This window comes from Falco naumanni, chromosome 5, assembly GCF_017639655.2.
Source record: "Falco naumanni isolate bFalNau1 chromosome 5, bFalNau1.pat, whole genome shotgun sequence".
NCBI classification, from domain to species: domain Eukaryota; kingdom Metazoa; phylum Chordata; class Aves; order Falconiformes; family Falconidae; genus Falco; species Falco naumanni.
This window is the reverse complement of record NC_054058.1, coordinates 1,923,165-1,945,029: the sequence shown is the minus strand read 5'-3', so window position 1 is coordinate 1,945,029 and position 21,865 is coordinate 1,923,165. Positions and strand designations below refer to the sequence as shown.

Sequence of the window (21,865 nt, the reverse complement as noted above, 5' to 3'; positions counted from 1 at the left end):
CTGATTTAAGTCAATTCAAAGGCACTCAGTCTCGTCCAAATCATACTGAGAAAGAAGTTAGGAGCGGGTATCTGTCATGGGAGCACTGTCAGCATGTGTGCTCTCTCTTGTATGTTGCAAAATACTAAATTCACTACATTGTTATCATTCACAGTTATTAAAAATTGGCTAAATATTACAATCTTCCCTAAGCTGATTTGACATGGGTCTGTCCCTCGGTCCAAGAATACTAAATATAATGATGTCCACTGACTTCATGAAGTCATTCTCCAGAAGCACAGATGTTATCATGAAAAAAATATTTACTTCACTGTTTCTGATTCTAGACTCCACTGTAATTTATGGCAGAAATTTGAATAACCTATTTCCCTAACTGGCTTGATAACAGACTGTTTTTCTTCCAAGCCAACTTGTACTCTCGTTCTAGCTTATAACAGTACCTCATGCTCTCTAAGCGGACACACTATTAACACAGCAAAAAGTTTCACCAACTCAGATTCTGTTTCACACGGCTGGGAAAAAATTCCCTGACATAGCCCTTCTAATGCCATCACAGCCCCCACCCCAGGAAGGAGGAGAAGGGGAGGAAAGGGAACCGGGATGTGCACAGCACCTCTCACCTGAGAATAAAATCGGGAGTAGGTGTGCAGGACTGAGAGAAGAGGAGCACACAGAGCCCAAACGTGACAGCGGGGTGGGAAGGCTAACGGGAATCCCTGAGGCAGGGGGAGCTGGCAGGTCGGCAAAACGTAAGGAGCCTACAAGGGGAATGGGTGGCTATAAGGAGCTCTCAGTGGGTGCAGTGAACATGCCCACAGAAGCGATGAATCAGGCCACCTCAGAGACCAGGACATCACCTTTCACTGGCCACTGAAGAAGAAAGGGGAGCAAACATGTGTAATCCACAGTGAGGCCTTTCCAAATCTCCTTTCTTTGCTGGTGTCTCAAGTGCTTACATTCTCAAACACTCGTGTTTGCCTAGCAATTAATTTCCTCTTAAACATATCATATCTCTGGGGAAAACGGGGGTAGACCGGGAATTCTGTAATCAAACACTACTGTGCGCTGAGGTTACATTTCTTAGTGCCATGAAGTCTAGTTCAAAAAAAAGGGCAGATCAATAACAAAGTCAAAGTCTCTACAGATAGGATCCCACTGGCACAACATCTTTTCCTTATGATATCTGGAGTCAATAGTAACAGTCTCCCCCGGGAATGTGCAAGATCTGAATCAAATGTGATTTATGCATGAGATTTTCAGTTCATATGCAATACACGGACAGCTGCTGCTTATGTTCAAAGGCTTCTTTTGTCAGCAAACCAGTGAGATTGTGCTTCTCTAAAACTTTTCCCCTCATTGCTATAAAAAACCCAAAACAACTATGTGTTTTCTCTCTCAGATAGCAGATCTAGACTAGCTGTACTGCCTTAAAATTACAGTGGGGACAGGACACTGTGGTTTGTACTATAAGGCAGCAAGTACATGTGAACACAATACAGCCCTTTATGGTTGATCTCACCTATTTCACAGTAAAACCCGCAGGCACCTGATCTGCAAGGTGGTCTTCTGGCCAGATGCCTCATGTCTACACACTACCCCACAGTAAGCAGTTTCTTTTTGTGCAGAAAAAAAGCCAGAGAGGCTGTAAAGAGTACACTTTTCTTGAGCTACATTTCTTAGAGAAGTTAAAAGTCTCAAACACAAAGAGGAGGCTGATATATTTACGAACAGGCAACATAAAAGTACCCTGAAGGCACCCAGCTTTACCTGTTGATTTTGGTAGGCTGTCACTGTGGTGAAGACAGTCTCAGGGAAGTTGAAGGTTTTCACCCCATCTCCTGAAGGAACTGGCTTTGTAGGAGAGAGATCACTGCTGAAATCCTTGCGGATGACATGAACACGGGGCTGGTATTTATGCATTGAATGTAAGATTATCTGAAGACAAAACAAAAGGAGAAGGATATTTTAAAGGTTGGGGTTTTTCCAAATATTCTACACTACATCCAGATGTACAAGGAAGCAGGGATGGAGTAAGGGCTAATATGAAGACAATTACCCTTTCCTTACAAACATGTATGCAGTGATGTTTGTGCTATGTGCAGAGAGAAAGGGGCTTTATTGCTTTATAGAGTCAGGCAGCATTTTGAGAAAAAGCACTGAAGTAGAGGGAAAAGTTCCATAACTCTGGAAAGTGGCTACAGACACATGTGCCCAGCAGGACACAGGAGCATGGAAGCAGCAGCACCCTTTCAAGTCTGATGGGAGCAAGGTGAGGGCAGCAGGCACCAGGATTAGCTTCAGACTTACGTGGCCTTGATCATCAAGCTCGTTGTTGGTCAGCTTGAGCTTGTCAAAACTGACCACCTGCCTCATCCAGGTGTCTCCAGAAGCCAGCGAGTCAGGGTGGATGTAAACCCTGGGGGGCACCGGGGAATCAGCATTGCCAGCCACCATCCACTTGGAGCTGTGATACACGTACCTAGAAGAGGAAGGGTAGGTGGCTAAGGGAAGCTGTCACTCACTCACCAGAGGAACATTTCCAGGGCTCCCCCTCCCCTGCCACCCTACCGCACGCACCCCAAGCTCTCATTTGCAGTCAGGGGAGAATGTGCTTTATTGCAACCTCCTACCTTCTAAATGAAAGCCAGATTACCCCTGAGCCACTTGTTCAGGCTTGATTCCTTATTAAAACCACCTTTGCAGTTATTTTCCCTGTAAAACTCTGCCACATGTGCCTTCTCAACACTTTAACCCCCTCTGAGCCAGTGTAAGAGGCTCGAAAATACAAAGCCCTCTCTCAAAATATTAATAAATGCCCTGTAATTTCCGGAAATCTGCACTGGCTGCCATGCCAGACTGTGCAAAACATGTGTCTTCACCCAGAAAGGCAAAATCCAATGGATACCACCCAAACAAGTGATAAAACAGAATATCTGGTTTGAAATGCTGCAAAATAGGAAATTCCATACAATATTACAGATGTTGGGATTAGAGGAAAAAGAATTTTTGTGTTCCTGTTTTTTTGTGATCTTTTGTGTTCCTGATCTAGCCATGCTATATATATCATAAATTTCTCTACCGTAGCTTTGCCTAGACACGTTTTTTTCTTTCTGCCTCATGGTTCCTTCAGCCTAAGGCATTTCACAAACAGTCCTGCTAACACCTCGGAGTTCTGCCCCGGGCTGCCCCGCACTGGCTCTCTGCTCAGCTCTGCTAAGCTGTTTCAGTCCTTACCTACAAACAGTGACTCATTTCCTGTATTTTCACAAGAAATGCAGAAAACAAAAAAATAAAATATCTATTCCTTTCACTGCTAGTTTGCTCTATGTGCCTGCACAAGCTAACAAGGACAGAAACAAAGTGTAAGACAACACACCTATTTTTGACATTAATGCTGTCAGAACCACACTCAAAGAAAGGGGGAAAACATCTGGGTGAGTATCAGACACTACCTTGATACTTCCCAGGAAAAGCATTTTCCTGAGAAACGCTCTGTGCAATCTGAGAGCAAAAATGTAATATTTAGCATTTGGAGCAGACGATTAGTTCTTGAATCCTCAAAAAGTGGTGCAGTCAAGACTATTTGGGGAGAAGACTTGCTCTCAGGGGTCTCTTTAATGAGTATAAATAAATCACCTCTGTCTGGATAGTTTTCTGGGATGCAGAGGAGCATGAATTTTCCAGAGTACTTTTTTAGGATCGGAAGCCCGTTAATACCAGAGAAATTTCTCCTTCCTGTCTCTCAGCTCAGCGGTGGAGATTCACCAGAGGGTTCCTCAATGGCTCCACACTGGAGGTCAGGGCCCATATTCCCTGAGGCTGCTGTGCTAGACAGTGAATGCTTTTAAAATAAAAATCACCCGATTCAGTTCAGGCCAGACCTGAGGTGCTCAGCTTAGTTCAGCTGCTACTGGCCCATTCCCTTCTCACCGAAGTAGTTTTGGAGGCTCCAGACCCCCCACTGATAACTCCAGTCATCAAGTCCCTCCGACAGTTGCTGCTAACCCTGTCAGCTGTGAAATGCCTGCTGGGGACCTCCCCAGCCAAAAACTGCTATTTGAGAAGAGCAAGATTTCAGTCCAAAAAGTACGAGAGTGTATATTAAACCTCTGCGTGCGTGTCTCATGATCCTGCTCAAATCAGCTGTGTTGGTGTACATCAGCACGGTCTCCTCCAGCATAACTTTGCAGCGGTACACAATGGCAGGTGTCCTTCCTAGGCTGTCACCGACAGAGAGCTCTTGCAAGGTAACTACCCCTGCACCTAAAAAGCTTACCTGTATCTCTTGTTATCCACAGGCACAATGTCCATGGCAATATAATACTGCTGATGGGGATCCAAGCCTGTAATTTTCACTCTCATGGCTGGAAACATTCTCCTAGGAAAAGTAAAGTAGAAATAAGGGGGGGGGGGGGAGGGGAATGGTGAATAAGGAAGCTGAAGGCGCTCCTTAGACCCCTCTCTGACACCAGGAGCATGCAACTTTTCACAGCCCAGTTCTTGGTGTGACTCCACTGGGCCTGGTGTGGGTAGAAAACTGTGCTGGCAGTGGTTTGAACCTTCAAATTCTTCCCACTTAAGAAAAGGAGTAGCAGAATAACAACCTGTGGGTAACAATAAAACACTCCCAGCTTGAGCACTCTGCCTGTTCCCAGCTCCTAGCAGATCGTTCTGCTACGTTCCACACAAATTCTCTTCTCCAGACACTTCAAGGATGGGCAGTGTACCTTCTTCCTGCTCTTTTCCCTGCTGCTTGTCCATCTATAATTGTTCCTTCATATTCCATTAAATGTAAGATGACTTTAATTCTCTTTTTTGAGAAAATACCATTTCAGTATAGAGTTTGATGGTACAGGGGTAACATTTAAACCAAATCCATCATCCTGAAAGGTCCTCTCACTCTTACGTTTATTGTTATTTAAGAATAAATGTCCCTCAAGTTAATCTGCTTATTCGGCATATATTTCACATTGAACAGAAACACTGGCATTATGGTCATGGTTTTCTTGAAGTCCTGGTAGTATTTTGCACAACCTTTTTAATAAGTCTTGTCTTTTCTACATCATATGTCCAGATCTGCCTTAGGCTCCTGATAGGCAAGTTATGAAACTCTGCACCAGCGAGAACCAGTTCCCAGCCTGGCTGTTCTTCCCTGAGCACCAGTTCAGCTCTGCTGTGTGCTACTCACTGCTCTGGAGGTGTTGGTAGCTGCGCAATTATTTCAGAACAGAGCAGCTCAGAACAATTTTAAGCCCAAAGCATGTCAGTGTCAGTGTGGCTATGGCACAATTTCTCCTTCTTAAAAATGTTCTGGTTTGTCCACTGTTTCTAGGGGCCATCCCTATACCATCACAACACTTTACTTTCTGTTTAGCGAGGGGCAGTGCAATGTCAAGGAAGGTTTAGATCTCCTCCCAGCATTTCTGTTTCTCAACATATTACCAGTGGGCACAGCCTGGAGAAGGGAGAAAAGAGGAAAGCTTACACCAGTGTCTCCAAACGTCTGAAACTTTGCACTGAGGGGATGCAACCGTGAGAAACTACTTTAACCTTTCCCATTCAGGCCCCATACACCTACTTGCAGTGTGGGAAGGAGGAGGCTGGTGCTCAGCCCTCGCCCTACTCACAGCTCTTCCACTTCAGGACACTGAGAAGGAAAGTTCTGACCTATTAGTAACAGCATCTGCCTTGGAAAAGGGCCGTTGTCATGTGGGGCAGGGAGAGCACCATGCCACAGCCGCCAGAGCACAGCTCACCTGACTCATGAGACAGAAAACTGCCAGAAGAACTGTCTGCAAAACCCTTCAAGTAGAGAGCGGATTTGTGCAACTGCTGGTGTGAGTTTGCTAGCTGAATGATTTGGGGGGGGGAAGGGAATAACGGATTAGTCTTCGGTGGCTTGAGGGCATTACCTTGTTTCTACCACAATGGCTCATTAAATCTGCCAAACCAAATGGGTGCAGGATGTGGCATTTTACAGTCCAGCTCCCCTTAATTGGAGAGAGGTGGCTTGGGAGCAGCTTAAGAGGTAGGTCAAGTTTCAGAGGGTTGATGAGAAACCCAGGATTAAATCTGAGTCTCTTTGGGTCAAAGTCTGCGCACTGTATCAGGAAAATTGGATGCTGTGTGTCCCAAGAAGCTCTCTCCAAATCTGCAGCCCCACGTAAAGTTGCAGTACAGCCTGCGGGGTTGTTTGCTTATGAAATTCCTTGTAAAAGATTACCGCAGCCCGTTCAGCAGGCTTAGAGGCTAATCTCTAAAATGATCGGAGAGAGCTCGGCTGATCCCACTGCTTTCTCTAAGGTTTAAGTGTACTTTTACAGTTTGGTAAATCATTACTGGTTTTCTTTTTCTGTGGGTGTAGAAGTAACTCCACTTTCTTCGCCGTAAGGATGTGGCCTGGAACTGTCACAGCAGGTCTCCAGCAGCGCTGCTGCCTGGCAAGGGGGGAATGGCAAAGGCAGAGGCGGGCAGCGGCGCCCGAGGCGTGTACGCAGGCATAACCCCCGTAAAGTCCCCGTGCCCTGCGTCTCCTCTTGGCTGGCTCCTGGCCCCCCGCGAGGCACCAGCCCTCCAGAAGATGGGAGGCTCAAAGGTCTGGAAGGAATTCGGGCCGTGTGAATATGGCTGTGTTAATAAGCAATCCAGAAGCTTGCATCTAGAAAGGTATCAGCTAGCTTTATAGCCAACATCCACAGACACGACGGCCGCCCTGTTTTCACAGGGAACATGTGATGACATCTGATATATTTTAGGAGGAGGTTTTATATCAGCAGCAGTTTGGGATGATCAAGTTATTTATATGTTAGCTTTAGCGCTCAGCAGGAAAGCAGTCTTCCTAAACTTAGACTGTGAACTTACACACGGTAACCTTTTAGAGGAAATATAATGTGATATGAAACAAATTATCGCAATTATTTTAGGACCACTTAGAAGTGTTTTCAAAAGCATTTTTGTAACACCCAAGTGCTTCAATCTACTCAGTTCCTGTCTCCTTCCGTGGTGAGAATGAGGTTTATGAAACTCTGAATATGAAGAAGTTTAATGACAGATAAAAAACCCTAAAACTTCATTAAAATACTATTTGCCAGCACAGTAGTGCACTGATATTAAGAACCATGTTTGGAAACTTTCAGCAACAGAAATAAGCAGTTAGATTGTGGCAGCCAGCATTATTTTCTTTTGCCGTTATTTAAAATTTTCATTTAAGACAAAAACACACTTCAATTTTCCTTTGTGAAAACTGTTCAAAGAAGGAGGATCACAGGTATATCCCGAAAGTGGAATTTTTTTTCAGTAGCATAAAGCTTCTGTTTCTAACCCTTAAGAGTCTCAAGGTGCCAACCCTCATTCCTGCCCCTTGAACCAGCACACATGAGGCTTGTGTCAAGTTGGATTTGTCTTCAAAATTGGCCTGCTCCGAGTGGAGGCATGGGCCAGATGACCTCCAAAGATCCCTTCGCACATAAATTCATTCTGTTTCACAGCTTAGTTTTAGAGATGGCAATTCCCCATTAGAGGATAAGAAACTAAAAGGTACCTGGTAGAAACATTCGTCTCAAAACACCGATGCAATTCCTTTAAGCTCTTCAGACATTGGAAATGCAGTTTAGTGAGCAGAACTCACATGAGAGTTTAAAAGGACTGACATAGTTTATTGTATAGTTTTCATGACCGTTCAGTGTAGTGATTTATACACTGTGTAAACAACTTAATATTAAATTTGCTTAAGGGTGACATCTGCTAAATGCAAATCCTAAAATGAAAGGATGTGCTCCTAAATTGTAGAAAAATGTATCTATTGACAGTGACAGAGTAGTCAGTAGATATTTCCCAGTCATATAGAAGTCTGATTGAAAAACTCTGCAAAATAAACTGATTTAGGTTTGCAGATTAAGTGCGCACGGTGTTTACAAAGTGCTTGAGTTTACAGGGCAGCCTGAAGTTACCGCTGCTATTTTATACCTCATCTTTCCTTGCATTTAAGGTTGGTGTCAAATGTTTATTTCTTTATAAAAACAAACCTAGGAGGAGTTAAAGAAGGTAAAGCAAGACAAGACAAGGCAAGGGAGGAATGCCTTTGTTTCCCTCTGCAGCATGGGATCATGTAGAGGAGATGTGTGTTGAGAGGAAAGGCTGAGGGCAGGGTTTGGGAGCAAAAGGTTTTGTTTATGAGGGTGAGGGAGCCCAGCAGATCTTCTAAGTAGCTCCCAAAGGGGACATTTTTATGGAAGCTGGAGAAAGCTTATCTGGCCCACTGGGCCAGGACCCCTGGCCAGCAGCTTGGTAGCTTTAGCCTGCCAGCCTTTGCTCTGAAAAGTCCTCTCCATGGCCCCTTCAGCATCAACAAAGCTTCCCAACAAAATCTCTGTTGCTGGCTAGCTGAAGAGCACTGTGGGGCACGCCCTTCCTTCCACTGGAAATGAAAAAACCCAAAACATTTGGTAATGTAAACAGCTCCAAGTACACATTTCCAACAACTCAGACTCATGGCTTCATGGAGGCAAAGAAACCCCAGAAAAAATACCATTTAACCTATGAGGAGGCACAGAGGAGATGAGAGAGGACCAGGTCACCTGCTCCCCTCGCTGCAGTCTTCTTCCACTCTTGCCACTGAGCCCAGCCTCAGCACAGGTTTGAGCCATCCCGCAGTACAGATACGATACCTATGATATGACAGGTGAGATCTTTTCCCTCACTGCTGAGATGAGATCCTGGCTCTGCAGCAGGCAAAGCCTGGGTTCCCAGAGGAATATCTCCCGGCTGGTTGCACTGGTGTAACCAACTCCATAAAGAGCAGGCAGCGCTTCCCTTCCTGAGCAGGACTCCAGGAGCTCCTGCTAGTGCATCCCCCCATAATAAGTGCAGATTGCGTTCCTCTTGGGGCAGCACTTCTATGCAGCAGCTAAGGAACAGTTACCCCCCCAGCTCAGGTGACTGTGGACTTCAGCTAGGTGTTGTAGGGGTGTGGGGTGGGATTCACATTCCTCTGCTGATGTCGCTAGGGTATGTATGTGATCAACATTGGTGAAGGACAGTAGAGAAAAAGGGCTAAAGATGTTTAGGGGACTAGTCACTTACATCGGTATGACCTGGGGCTTAAATTTGATTTCTTTTCTTTTGTACAGAGTCTAAGACTGCCTTTCAAACAAAAAGGCGATAAGGGTGATTGCAGATTTGAATGCACTGCAGCTGAAGAAAGCAATTTGCATCTTTTGTACACAGAACAAAGGACTCTTGTAAATAAGTATTAAATTCTGAATAACGACGTTCTGATGGAAAAGGAGAAAGGAAAAGTTCTAAGAGGACTGAAGTAGGTTTATGGAAACAGTCAAAAAAGACATCTATAAATACAGAATCAAGAAAAGAAAAAAACAAAGCAGAATTAAATGTGAGTGGGAGCAGGACTCTGAAAGTTAAAAAGTGTAGTAGTCCTGATGTAGGCAGGATATAGCTCCAGAAATATGATTGAAATGAGAACGTAGGCTAGAAACTAGCATTACACAGCAAGAGCAGAGAGACATTGTGGGGTCAGGCAGGAACCAAGCAGTGCCTTACGAGTCACAGAAAATTAAGGAGCAGCTGCAGTTATAGGCAACTGAGTCTGTAATTATAAGAGCTTTCAAAACAAGAAGGTCTTGGAGAACTCAAACAGGGTTTCCAAAGAGAAAGCAACAAGAAGAGCAAAATCTTCCCTGGGGAAAGAAGAAGCTGCGAATTACACTGCGCGTCTCTCTCAATTTCAGCAAGTAGCAGGAAATCTTCAGGAAATAACACCAGCTCTATTTTTGCTAGAAATCATACAATCTAGTCTATGGGATGCACATCATATATCATGCATACCATATGGAGAAACAGGACTGCTGGACTCAGCTTTCACCTCTCAGACACATCCTCCCTGAAAGAAAAACTCAGAGGTTTAACCTGAGAGGTTAAACATTTAATTTGTAAATTTTATCATATCTGTAAGGACCATCCCCAACAAACAAATGTACTACCTAAATAAACTGCTCAACTCATCATTATGCTTTGCAATGGTTAACCTACAAATGTAGTCAGCAGGAAAAAAAATTCCTTCCAATATTTTCAACATCACTTCTGCAGATGAACATCATCAAGCAGAAAAAAATTCATATATTAAGTAGCTATACAGATTTTCTTTGGGCAGCCAGTGATAAGCCAGTTGGCCATCAGGATTCAGGTAATGACAAGCATCTCCTTTCAGGGAGAAAGAATATTATTTAGGATTGTAAAGAATATATGATTTGCACAGTAAGCTGTGATTCTGCATTGTGATAGGTGATCTTTCGTAAGTGGAAAAATCATCAAGACTGGAGCTTGCAAAGGCACTTGAGAATGCTATTAATGGTGTTACAGAAAACAGAAAGAGGAATATTCTTTACAGTCCTTACAGGTTTCTCTACATCTATTCCCTACCAAAAATTAACAAAATACATATTGTTCTGGACTCCTTATATAAAATTGGGGTGTCTGTCTTTCTTAGCGTGTGCTGTTGAACACCTCTGACAGCTGCATGAATAGGGAAAGAGCTATTTCATCAGAAAATGCAGAGCAAGGTTTTTTCCAGGACATAGAGACCTCTCCTCCAAAGCATGAAAACCAAAACCTTTGAGTCAAAATCTAAGAAAATCAAAACATTTTTTTTTTTTTATTTGGGGCCAGGTCAAAGCAAAGAGATAAAAATCAGGTGGGAAAAGTGAATCTAAATGTTTCGGTTTGGGATGCTGCTTTACTAAATGGGACTCATTTTTCCTGGCATGGTGCTTCACTGCAGTTTTAGTTCAGCTGCATCAGGTACCCACACAGAAGGAACTACGTACGTCTCACAACAATTCTTAATCAGCTTCCTCTTATTACTTTGTAATTAGTGACATGTATCTGTTGTTTGTTATGGTGAGACGCTATGTAAGAAGCCATGTTTGTCAGAAAGGTGATATGAATGGTGAGCTCCATGAGCCATTGCTGACATGACACATTTCAATTCATAAATGTCAGAACAATAGTTTTATAGCAAATGTGTCAAAATACATAGTTCCAATCAACAAATAAGAGTTTATGGCTGGAAGACAACAGATGATAAATTTCAAAAAAAAGTTGTTTCTTTAAAAAAAAGAAACAGTAATGTATTCAATTTTGTAATTTCCTAAAAACTTCTAAGGAACTACAGAATATTTTTGCATATATGTGTCAGTCTGACCAAATTTTTCATTTTTTTAACCAATCCAAAGTATTTAATTTCATGATATCTCCCCAGAATATTTCACTGTGGTTTTCTCCATGAACCTTTCCTTCTTTGGGACCCCTGCCAATACTTTCAAGGCTTTTGTGAGAAGTTGTGTTGAACTATCTGCAAAATTGCATTGGCATTGATGTTGCAACATTTTTGGTGACTTAAAAAAAAAAACAAAACCCAACAAAAAAAACCAAACAAACTGTAATCAGGGTATGGCTTTTTAAGATCCCAGAGAGGTCAGCTAATTCATTCAGAAATGCATGAGCTGCTTAAGATCATCTTCATACCACTAAGCTCTGGCATTTTAGTGTGCACTGGTGTTGGTGGGCATTGAGATATTTATGCTGCTGCTAAGTCTATCTATTCTGTGGATCATAAGAGTACTAATTATAACAATACATTATTTTGATGTGTTGAGACAGCATGGCCCAGGCACCAGCACCAGGACAACAAAGTCAGAAACGAGGAACTTGGTTCTGCCAGTGTCGTACTTAATGATGCTGGACGGATCACTTAGGTCTCAATTTTGCCTGCGATGAAAAGGGGATAAGAATAATAATTTTGTCTGTGTCTGCTTTGACATCTCCAGAGAAAACTGTTGCACAATAGCAAGTGTTACAATTCCTGCTACTTCAGTTCTTCCCTTTGAGGCAGAAGGGCAAAAGCAGCAGCCCAGTCTGTACCGATGCAAGATGCTCCGCGTGCCCAGAGATCATACATCTCAACCCAGGAGCTAATCCAGCCCTGGTAATTAATCTTCTTTGGCATTACCTGGGTTGTTTGTCCCATACAACTGTTCTCCAATTATCTGGACCTCCTGGGACTACAGAGCAATAATGCTCGCTTAGCCAGAACATGGGACAACACGCCTGGGTGCTCTGGCCCGTTCCGAGGGGGCAGACACGCCGCACAGAGACCGGCGGGGAGCAGGGGGGTCCCGGCGGGCGGCGGGCGGGCCCTGTCCGTGGTGCTGACCCCGGCCCCGCCGGGCGGCCGGACGAGGAGCGGGGCGGGCACGCGAACGGGGCTGAACAGCCCGGTCTGAGGGATCTGGAAACGTACAGCGGGCTGCGAGCTGTGCTTTGGCACACAGAGGTGGAGCCGTTTGTTACCAGCAGCCAGCAGGGAGGACCTTGCCCTTGGCTGAGTTTTTCTTTCGTAAAAATCTGGCTCTTCCTAACCTCAGCTGACATGGTATCAGTTGCAATAGCAGAGGGAAAGATGAAGCCTGCCCATTTTTTCTACAGGAAGTCATTAACATTTTATCTATTTAGAATTGCAGGAAGACATTAATTTGGTGCAAAGGTGAGTTTGAATTTCACTATATTTGAGATTAAATCGCTGGCTCATGAAGCGCTGCAGGAACTTGAAAGGCAACTCAAATGGCTCACCCCCAAATTCATAACTCATCTTAAATCCCGTACAGCCAAGAGTACAATGATAATTTCCTGATTGATTTGCTCAAAGGGAAGACTGTCCTCAACAGTTCCCTGCAGCTGCCAGTTCTCCTTTGGAGCCACTGATACAAGTAGTAATATGAAACAACTTTACCTGTCTTAAGACAGCAAATAGGAGATACAGCTGTGAAACTCTGATAGCCATTTAATTTTCCCTGTATATTTATTCCTTTGGCTTATCAAGAATAAAAAAAAAAAAAAAAAAAAAAAAAAAAATTAGTTTCCTTATTAATTTTTTAAATTTGTTTTGTTAGGACCTCTTTTTTTTCAACTAGACAGAAAGCCAGAGATATCTTACCTGCCTGCTTTCGTGATGATCATCTCTGTCCCAATGTCATGAAATCTTTTCCAGAGGTCAGCACACTGCAGCTCTACCTGGATCTCTTCCATGGATGAAGGTGGAGGAGGCTGAGGGCCTGAGCCACCAGATGTAAGGTCAGAATGGGAGCCAAACGAGCAGGACGTCCTTTCTGCCAGCACCTCTGTGTCTGACCCAGTGCTCTGCTCCGAGTCTGCAACGTAAACACGCCAGGTAAGACACTTCAGTTCGACCTGCTGTAAGCAGTAACGGAAGGGAGGAGGAAATCCAACAAGGGAAGTGCCAAGGAATAGTACAATGGCCTTTTACATAAACACATATATATTTATGGTTTGTCATGATTTATAGCGTGATTTGGAGCTTTGGGTTTCCAACATGACATCTGGCATTTTTGTCAAGTTTTAGAAACAGCTGAAAGAAGGAACTTCAACATAAAATATAAACAGTAATAAACAATGCTGGGAATGGAGTGCAAAATACAGATTAAAAAATATACATTAAAAAAGATTAATTCAACCTATAGTTTCAATCCAAGATTACAAGGGCTCACTGGAGAACTACATTCCATTTAATTGAATATCACCCCGCACTACTATTGAAGAGTTGGGGTTTTCTTAAACAAAACATTTTTTTTTCTTTTAATATCCTTGTCATCAAAAATAATGAGCTTTATTTATTTATTTTTCTTCTGGCAGCACCATTTCTGAAATGTGTTTTATTAGCTGCTATAATATCTTTTTTGGAACAATGATACTTCCTGGGAAAACAACCATGCAGCTTCTGGTGACAAAAATGCTTTAGGCTACTGAAGGACAAAAAGGGGAGATAATAAACATATGGAATATGTTATCAAGGAAAGCAACTGAAGCAAACTGCAGAGAGGAGCACATGAGACAACCACCTCTCTTTACAGGGCAGAAGAAGAAGTCTTGCTCAAAAAATAAGCAAACAAACAAAAAAGTGATGTTCAACTAGTTTAAAAATCCAGGTTGACGTGTTGAGTCAGATGGCCATTTCTTTGCAAAAATACCTCATGTATATATTAGGTAAATATGCTGTATATATGGTCCTAGTGCTCATAGGGTGGGGCTAAGATGGAATTTTGCAAGTAGCACTCTTATTTTGCAATAGGGTGCACAGTTACATTACATCAAAATAATTCAAAATACCTTCTGCAAAGCAATATGTTTAAGTTTTGAACTTGATTTTTAACAAATTGACACTAGTATTATGTAGGTGATTGACAGAGGAATAAAGTGATGTGAAACAATCAAATGGCTGGAGAAGAGCTCTGGATTTCAAAGAAGGTACGGAGACAGTACTTTAGAGCATCCTCATTGATCACATAAGTTCAAGCATCCCAGTGAAGGAATAAACCAGCTATTTATATGTATTCTCTGCACTTTAGGAAAGAAAGAGATCTCTGTCTGCAGGGGAGCTTAGGAGACAAAAAGTAACAATGTATGTTAAAAATGTGATTAAATCACCTCAGCTAAAATTCCTTCCATACCAAGCAAATGCCAGAAACTCTTTAATAACCCTGAGGTCATGGAGGCTGAGTCTCAGATTTACAGTGTTTCTGAGAGACTGTGTCTCCTGGAGCAGATTGCACATCAGTGCAGAGGGCTGTAGTTAGGAAGAGGCTGGGGGTGAAGATGCCACTGCAGAACCACCAGCCCCACCTCCTGCCACATCGAAACAGTGCTGGGAAATCCATACTGCTGCAGTGGCACGGACATAAACTGTGTGGCTGAGAGTGTCTGAGAAACCGCCAGCCCCAAACGCCATCAGGAAGCACTTCTCTCCTGTGAGAACCCTAGGTGATATGGCATTAGATAGTGGACATTTTGCGTGAAGGATGTTTTCAGTAAAATTTGCCAACAGTTTAGACAATCCACCAGTACAATGTGGAAATTCTGTAGGCCATCACAAAGGTTCAGTGTGTATTGCTCCCAGTCCGTTTTGAGTATGGAGTCCTTTATGTCTCCCACTGCCTTCCCAGTTGGGCTGAAGCAATAACAGGTCCACCCCTCCAAAGGAGCAGCACAAACCTATCAACAGAGGGTTGTTGCATGGAGACCAGCACTACACCCAGCACTGACAGCCGAGGCACAGGCTGGTTCTAAAGAATATGAGAGAACCTGCTGGGGTTCTGTGGCTGCGAGACAGAGAATCAGTCCGGGAGCAGAGAGGGGCTGAGACATTTGCTCCCTGCTTCAGGGGCCCAATGGTGCAACAGCAAAGTTATCTGCTTCCTCTAGCTCAAATTATTCCCCTCAAAGGGCTGGAGTGGGGAAGCCTGAGCAGGGGTCACTACGCTTAGGGAATTTGTTTTCCTGGTGATGATTAATGAGTTTAACCTTCAATAATAATCAAGAGCGTGCTTCACAAATGACAGTAAGAACTTTTTGTATAGCTCCTTACGTGCTGAACCATTAACCAAAAGTCTTCTGTCTTCTCTGAGGTCCTAAGAAAGTAAAGGTGAACTACATTGGGAGTCTGAAGAGACGGGACCTAGGGAAAAGCTTCCATTATGGAGTTCTCCTCCCGAAATGAGGTGCTACACTACAGGTTTGAGTCTAGAGAGCCTGGTTTAGGCCACACCATCTCTGCTTGGTTCAGGCGCTCAGAACTCTGTGCACCCCCTGAAGCGATATGGCAAACGGCCAGCAGACGGCACTTGGCTGGATGCTGTCCTCCATCATTCCAGCCGTTCAAACCGGCCCTGCGGCTGGAGCCTTGGGGATCCCTGGGAATTGTCTGGAATCGCATGCTGCAGAAAACTAAATAGCAGACGCTTAAGCCCCCTCCCACTGATTTTATGCTGGTATCACTCCACTGACTTTACAGAGTTTTGGAGGGGGGTTTTGATCACAATGGAAGCGGAAGGAGAGCCACAACCTTGGATATACTTTGCCATGCTGGCATAAATCAAAAATTGCAAAAGTAATTCACTAATTACTGATAAGCCAGTATCTACCCAACCATGCAGTACCACACAAAAGAGAAAAGAACTTTTTTTACTTCCAAGGGCTATTATTTTGTGCCCTGAAATATGATCTGTAATTACCCCCAAATTAGTGCAGAGAACATGTACCCTCCTCCGGTTTTGGAAAAGGGAGAGGGAGAGTCACTAGTGTTGCTGCTCTTAGTTCAGTCTCAGTAGGCACTGAGATGGGTTTTGTGTTTTCTTCAGCTTTTCCTGAGCTAAGTCCTCCTGAATGGTGTCATCATCCAGTTGGAGACGCTGAGTTCATTCCAGACCCAGAGAATTTGGGGGAAGTTAAGTCCATCTGACATATGAAAATCATCCCTGGTGACATCCAGCTCTATAAGACTCTGTGACTCTTAACTAGAGTTCTCTGCATGTGTTAAGATTCTGAATTAATCAAGAGACAGGTGTACATATGTACATATGTAAGTGAGCAACATATGGAGGGGTGCAGGGTGAACCGGTCTCCATAGGTAGTAATTAATTGTGGCGGCTGGCAGCTAGCACAGCTCAAGCCATTTTGCTGCATGTACTTGTTCACAATGAAACAACACAGGGAGAAGATCTGAGTTTTCTTGTGGTATGTGATCTGGGAGCTTGGTTTTCTTCATGCACCAGCTTCAGTAAGATGCAACTTCACCAGACTCAAAGATACTACTTCTACTTTACGTTGCTGTAAGCAGAAGGGAATCAGGGAATAGCTCCTGAAGCTCCATCAAAATAGAACATGCCTATGAGCACCCTGAGGTGCAGACTGTGGCTGGTGCTACATACTGGTCTGGCTGACGGACAAACAGAAGGATCTCTGAGGAAGATAAGCTTCCTATAATTTCCTATAGCTCCGAAGTGACAAGAAAAGATTGTTTTCCTTTCCTTTAAAAGGTGCCTTGTACAAAAGCCCACGGGCTGAATTCAAGGTCCAGCCACAAGGACATGCAGCTCCCCCATGCAGTGGCTGCTTTCAGAGTTCAGCTCTCAGGCTGCTGCCACAGGAACACTGCTTCTCTGGTGCCACGTTAGGTTGCAATCGGTGCCACTTTTGGCATATGTAAGGCAAGCAGCAATTAAAACAGTTTTATGTTTTTCTCTTGCTAGCACAAAATACAGTCCTTGAGAAAGGATACTTCAAAACCAATTTCATCCATTGCTGGCAACTAGCAAAAGCAGGAGTGGATACAACTGAGGTTTTGAAACCTACGGCATTCCACTGGACCTTCAGTTAAGACGGTCTCAGGCCAAAATATTCCCCATTGCTTTTCCAGGTACCCATGAACTTGCACGTTCTGACCTTTCCTACTTTCCTCTACAAGGTCCTTCCCCTCACCCGTCTCTTTAAGATGGGCCCTTCCTGCGGCACCACCAGCGACTGAGGTGAACAACTCCAAAGCTCCTCCTGACTGCACAGTTCCTATCACTCTGCCTTTTTCATTTTCCCCTTCTTGCAAATCTCTTCTAAAAGCATCCATTTTCACTCTTGCTCATTCCTCATGTTCTTTTCTTCTGATGTTTCCACCAATTATTTCTGCTGGTTTATGGAGTGATGTGTAGCCTGAAGAAAAAACAGCTATTTTGGTCTGTGTGGAGAAGGACCTGATGACCGCACGGGAATGCCAATGCTTAACTCCTCCAGACAAATATGTTCTCCTAAGGGATGATACAGAGAAAAGTTTCTAAAATACTGTCCCTTGTTACAGGCAGCTTGTTGGACAAACGAGCTGACCAAGTGGTTTTGACCAGGGGACTTGGCCTGATCTGTCAAAAACAGACAGGGTCTTGCAAGCACTGGATTTCAAGGAGCTTGAAACTATCTAAAGGGACACTACTGAAAAGCTCATGGAGAAGACCCATGGGTCCAATGCACAGCCTGAAGCTCGGTGCTGCCTCACTGCCACTGTGCAAAAGGCTGTTCCCTTTCCCTGCCCTGTGGGATGGCTTCCAATCGCCCCCCCCTTACTACACTGGCCACGTATCCCACTACGGCACTTTAACAGTGGTGGGCATGGAGGAGAGGAATTTCTCAGCACTTTCAGCAACCTTTAAGCCTACCAAGACCAAGGGGTCACTTTCAGAGCTCCCAGGGATACCATGGCCATTGCTGAGATTACAGAGGAACATTTAACTAGTTCAGGTTTTTTCTTTCTTAATCCTTTTCCCTTTTCTACCATCTCCAGATTGCCCTGGAAATCCTCAGCTCATAATTCCTTTTGATCCAAAAATTCCCAGGCTTCTTGTTGGCAGATAGGAAGGAAAACACCATTCTCACAAGGATGGTGACTCTGAGGTCAGCATCCCCACTGAGTGCCCCAAGAGGATGGGAAATAACCCCAACTGGCTTCCTGCACCAGCGCTGTGTGTCCTGGGATCAGAGCCCTCTTACACAAAACCACGAGCTGCTACTGCCTGACTTCTTTCTACAGCTTAGTATTCTTCCTGTACATTCCCTGCTTTTTCATCAGTCTGGCACAAGAGGCAAAGTGGTATGTGAGATATTAAAAGACATTAATTTTCTAAGTAATTACATGCATGGATCTTCAGCAGAATTTTCTCTGCAGCTGGAGCACAGCAGGACACTGCTCCCCCTACTTAACCGATAAAACAAAAGGAGCTCAGTGTAGTCCCTGGCCATATCATGCAGCTTGTGCGCTCAACAAATATTTCACTCCAAGGTATCAAAGAAGGTAAACTACAGGAGTGACAACAATGACAGAAACCTTATACATAAACCACCTACCCAGAGGAGCCCCAAAGACTCATTTTCTTTCTCTTTTCCTTTTTTTTTTTTCCCTTTTTTTTCTTTCTTTGTGTATGTGTAGATATCTAATGTAGATCCTGTCAGATTCCATTAGCATAAAGATTTCTCTTGGGTGGAATGTGGCAGCTGTTACAAGCTGTTAGGGGCTGGGGGTTTTTTAACTGTTTATTTTTGTTGCAAGGTTTGTGAACATTTAGTGCAACAGGTGGCCCTTCCCTCTGCCCTGCAGTCAATTTGCTGGCAATCGGGATCTTCAGACTACAGAGAAGGTACAAAGTCCTGGACATGCATGGGCAGAGAAAATTTGGGGGACATCACTTCCCCCCCCCCCCCCCCCCCCCCCCATGAACCCAGCTGAAATTAACAGAGCAGACACCTTGCTTTTGCTGCTGGTTGCAGACAGATCGCATCTTTTTTTTAATTCCTGATTTTCAAACCAGCTACTGCCACCTCACAAAATCAGCAGCATAGGAACCATGCAGCGGTGGAACGTTACTGGAATCTGGACACAAAATGTCACAGGCGCCCTGTGAAAATGAAAGAACAGAAGCTCACTCTGTCCGGCCAGTTCAGAAGAGTGGGAGTTCATCTGCTGTGGTGGCTGCTGGTGCAGCTGCTGCAGGTGTACAACTGTTTTCTCCCGATAACTAGTACTTGGGCAGAAGCTAAACCAAAGCCCTTGGTAAGTCCCGAAGTGCCCGGGATGCCTGGCTGTGGCACAGACAGGAGCAGCAGAGGTGACGTGGGCTGGGGCTTGGCAGAGCCGTTCACACCAGCGCGGCTGCGTTTTACACAGCTGATCTGGCAACTGCTCTTGCTGTAGGCAAAGGTTGCTAAATACTTCCCAGGTGACTGTAACCATATGCACATGCTGCACACAAAAAATAACATGAAGATAGTTCTGCAGGTGTTCTTACATATTCTCTTATCCCCTGAACTGTTTTCCATTCATTCAGATACCCTGCTCCATAACCATGCCTTCTTCCAGCGTTAGCTCCATTACCAGCTACATACAGCTAAAATTTGTAACCTGTTTCCTACTGATAACAGAGTCATAGAAGAGTTTGGGTTGGAAGGGACCTTTTCAAATATCATCTAGTCTAATCCCCAATAATATTTATTACTGTTACATTAGTGACTACAAGTTGCAAGTAGTATCAGGGTTTACTGATCTGGAGACAGTACAAGCTTGTCCAAACCGAGAACTTAATCTAAACTCACATTGCATTGCAATCTCAGACAGCCAAAAGCAGCTTTCAAATAACTAATTTCCAGCCTAAGACCCTTTTATGAAATTACAGCAGGACAAAATGGCATTAATATCAGCAGGACTCAAAAAGACAAAACTAGAATATGTATAGATGGAAAAATGTGGCACAGAAAAATAAAGAGATCTGACAGAGTCACAAGTAAAATAAATGAGAAACAAGCTGATCCTGAAGTGAAGAATTCCTCTGGTCCTTTAACCTCAAAGACGTCTTCATCCTCCTGATTTACAGTTTTATAAGGCGTTTTCCTAAGATGACTTGAGCCAGCAAAGCTTGTAAAACACTTAGGCTGTGGCTGCCCTTACCAAAACAAAGACTAACTGTAAGGCCAGTATGACATGGAATTGCGACGTATCTATATCTCCATGGCAAACACAACTAGTAGGAGAACATAAAAGCAAATGCAAAGGCAAAAAACCAGGATGGCTTTGGCTCTAAATGCAAGTCTTGCATCAACTTGACTGTGCCCTGCCAAGAACTGACGGCCTCTGCCTTGGCTTACTCCATGTAAGACTCAACAAAGGGACACAAGACCCAGCAAAGAAAAAAATCAGCCTGACTCACTGATATGCTCCAGCTTCCCTGCTCCACTCCAGCAATGCAAAACAGCTGTAAACCTGGTTTAACCAGCAAGTTAAATTGGGTTTACGGCTTCTCACTATTGGCAAAGAAGTACAAAGCAGCTGGAGTTTACTAGTACACTTAGCTCTGGGGGTTTGCCCTCAAAAGTTAACTCTTGCTCCAGCCAGGAGAAACAATATCAGCCACAGCTGAATTCTCACAATCTATTATCTTTTTAAGAATGCTGAGAAAAAGAAAACTTACACATTTTGCCAACACACAGTTTAGGATCAGACATTCGAGAGACCAGCTCCAGTTTTGAGCTGCATCAGCTAAAAAACCAGAGATGCTGGCTGCTGAGCTCTGAAGTCATCCTTGGCAAACACGAGTTCTCATTACAGAAGTGTAAGCTAGGTGACCACGTGTTCTGAATACTGTCACGGCATAGGATTTCTTTGTACACTTCATACCAAATCCCATCACCTTCTCTCAGGAAAACTGCCTGCAGCTCATCAGTCTGTGCTTAGACTGTCCATCAGAACTAAAAATACCTCATCAAATGGATGTCAAGCAAAACCCCGTTCTATAAACTCTTCCACCTCTGGACTGAGATAACTTGTCTGTTTAAAAGTATGTTATAAGTGTAACCTTTCCCCAGCAGAGGCTTCTGGCAACCATATCTCAGGAGAACAAACCCCACTGAAGTAGAAAAATTTGGATTCAGTGTTTGATGATATATTATTGTCTTCTGGAAAGCAAAAAACAGCTTGAGTCTTCAGTACCTCAGACTAGCTTTGAGGAAACTGCAATTTGAAATTTCAGTATAGAAGAAACCAAGAGACTCCTGAGATCCCTGGAGGAGATCCTCTGCGGCCATCAGTCAGGATTGCCTTAGGGCAAGGAATCACCAGCACAGCCTCACAGAAAGGCTGCTCAGTAGCAAGAATTCAGAAAGCCCGTATTTACAATGATAAAGGGCTTCAAAAGAGCAGGCAGAAAAATAAGGTTCAGTTAAACCAGGAGATAAAATAAAAGAGCGTAATATTCAAGAAAATGTAGAACACAGAGAACGGCAACCTTTAAAAACATGAGAAGTACTAGGGAGAAAGCGGGATGTTATTAAAAGAAGAAGGAGGTGAAATTGATGACAACTTTAATCTGGCCAAGATCTTGAACTGTACAGACTACAAAGAATTTGTCTGGCCGATGTCCAAGAGTTTGTGTAAAATTAAAGAGTGGAAACACACTTGAAAGTTAGGGAA

The 21,865-nt window shown here is 43.8% G+C and overlaps 1 protein-coding gene across 1 annotated transcript in view; it reads right to left on the bottom strand.

Moving 5' to 3' along the window:
* TBX15 (T-box transcription factor 15) overlaps window positions 1–21,865 on the bottom strand; it is a 98,240-nt gene that overhangs the window by 26,319 nt on the left and 50,056 nt on the right. Inside the window, exons 2-5 of the mRNA XM_040594944.1 lie at window positions 13,010–13,223; window positions 4,277–4,378; window positions 2,308–2,479; window positions 1,768–1,935 (exon numbers count right to left, since the gene is read on the bottom strand). Of these exons, the coding sequence (XP_040450878.1) occupies window positions 1,768–1,935; window positions 2,308–2,479; window positions 4,277–4,378; window positions 13,010–13,223 (656 nt within the window). The remainder of the gene's footprint in view (window positions 1–1,767; window positions 1,936–2,307; window positions 2,480–4,276; window positions 4,379–13,009; window positions 13,224–21,865) is intronic.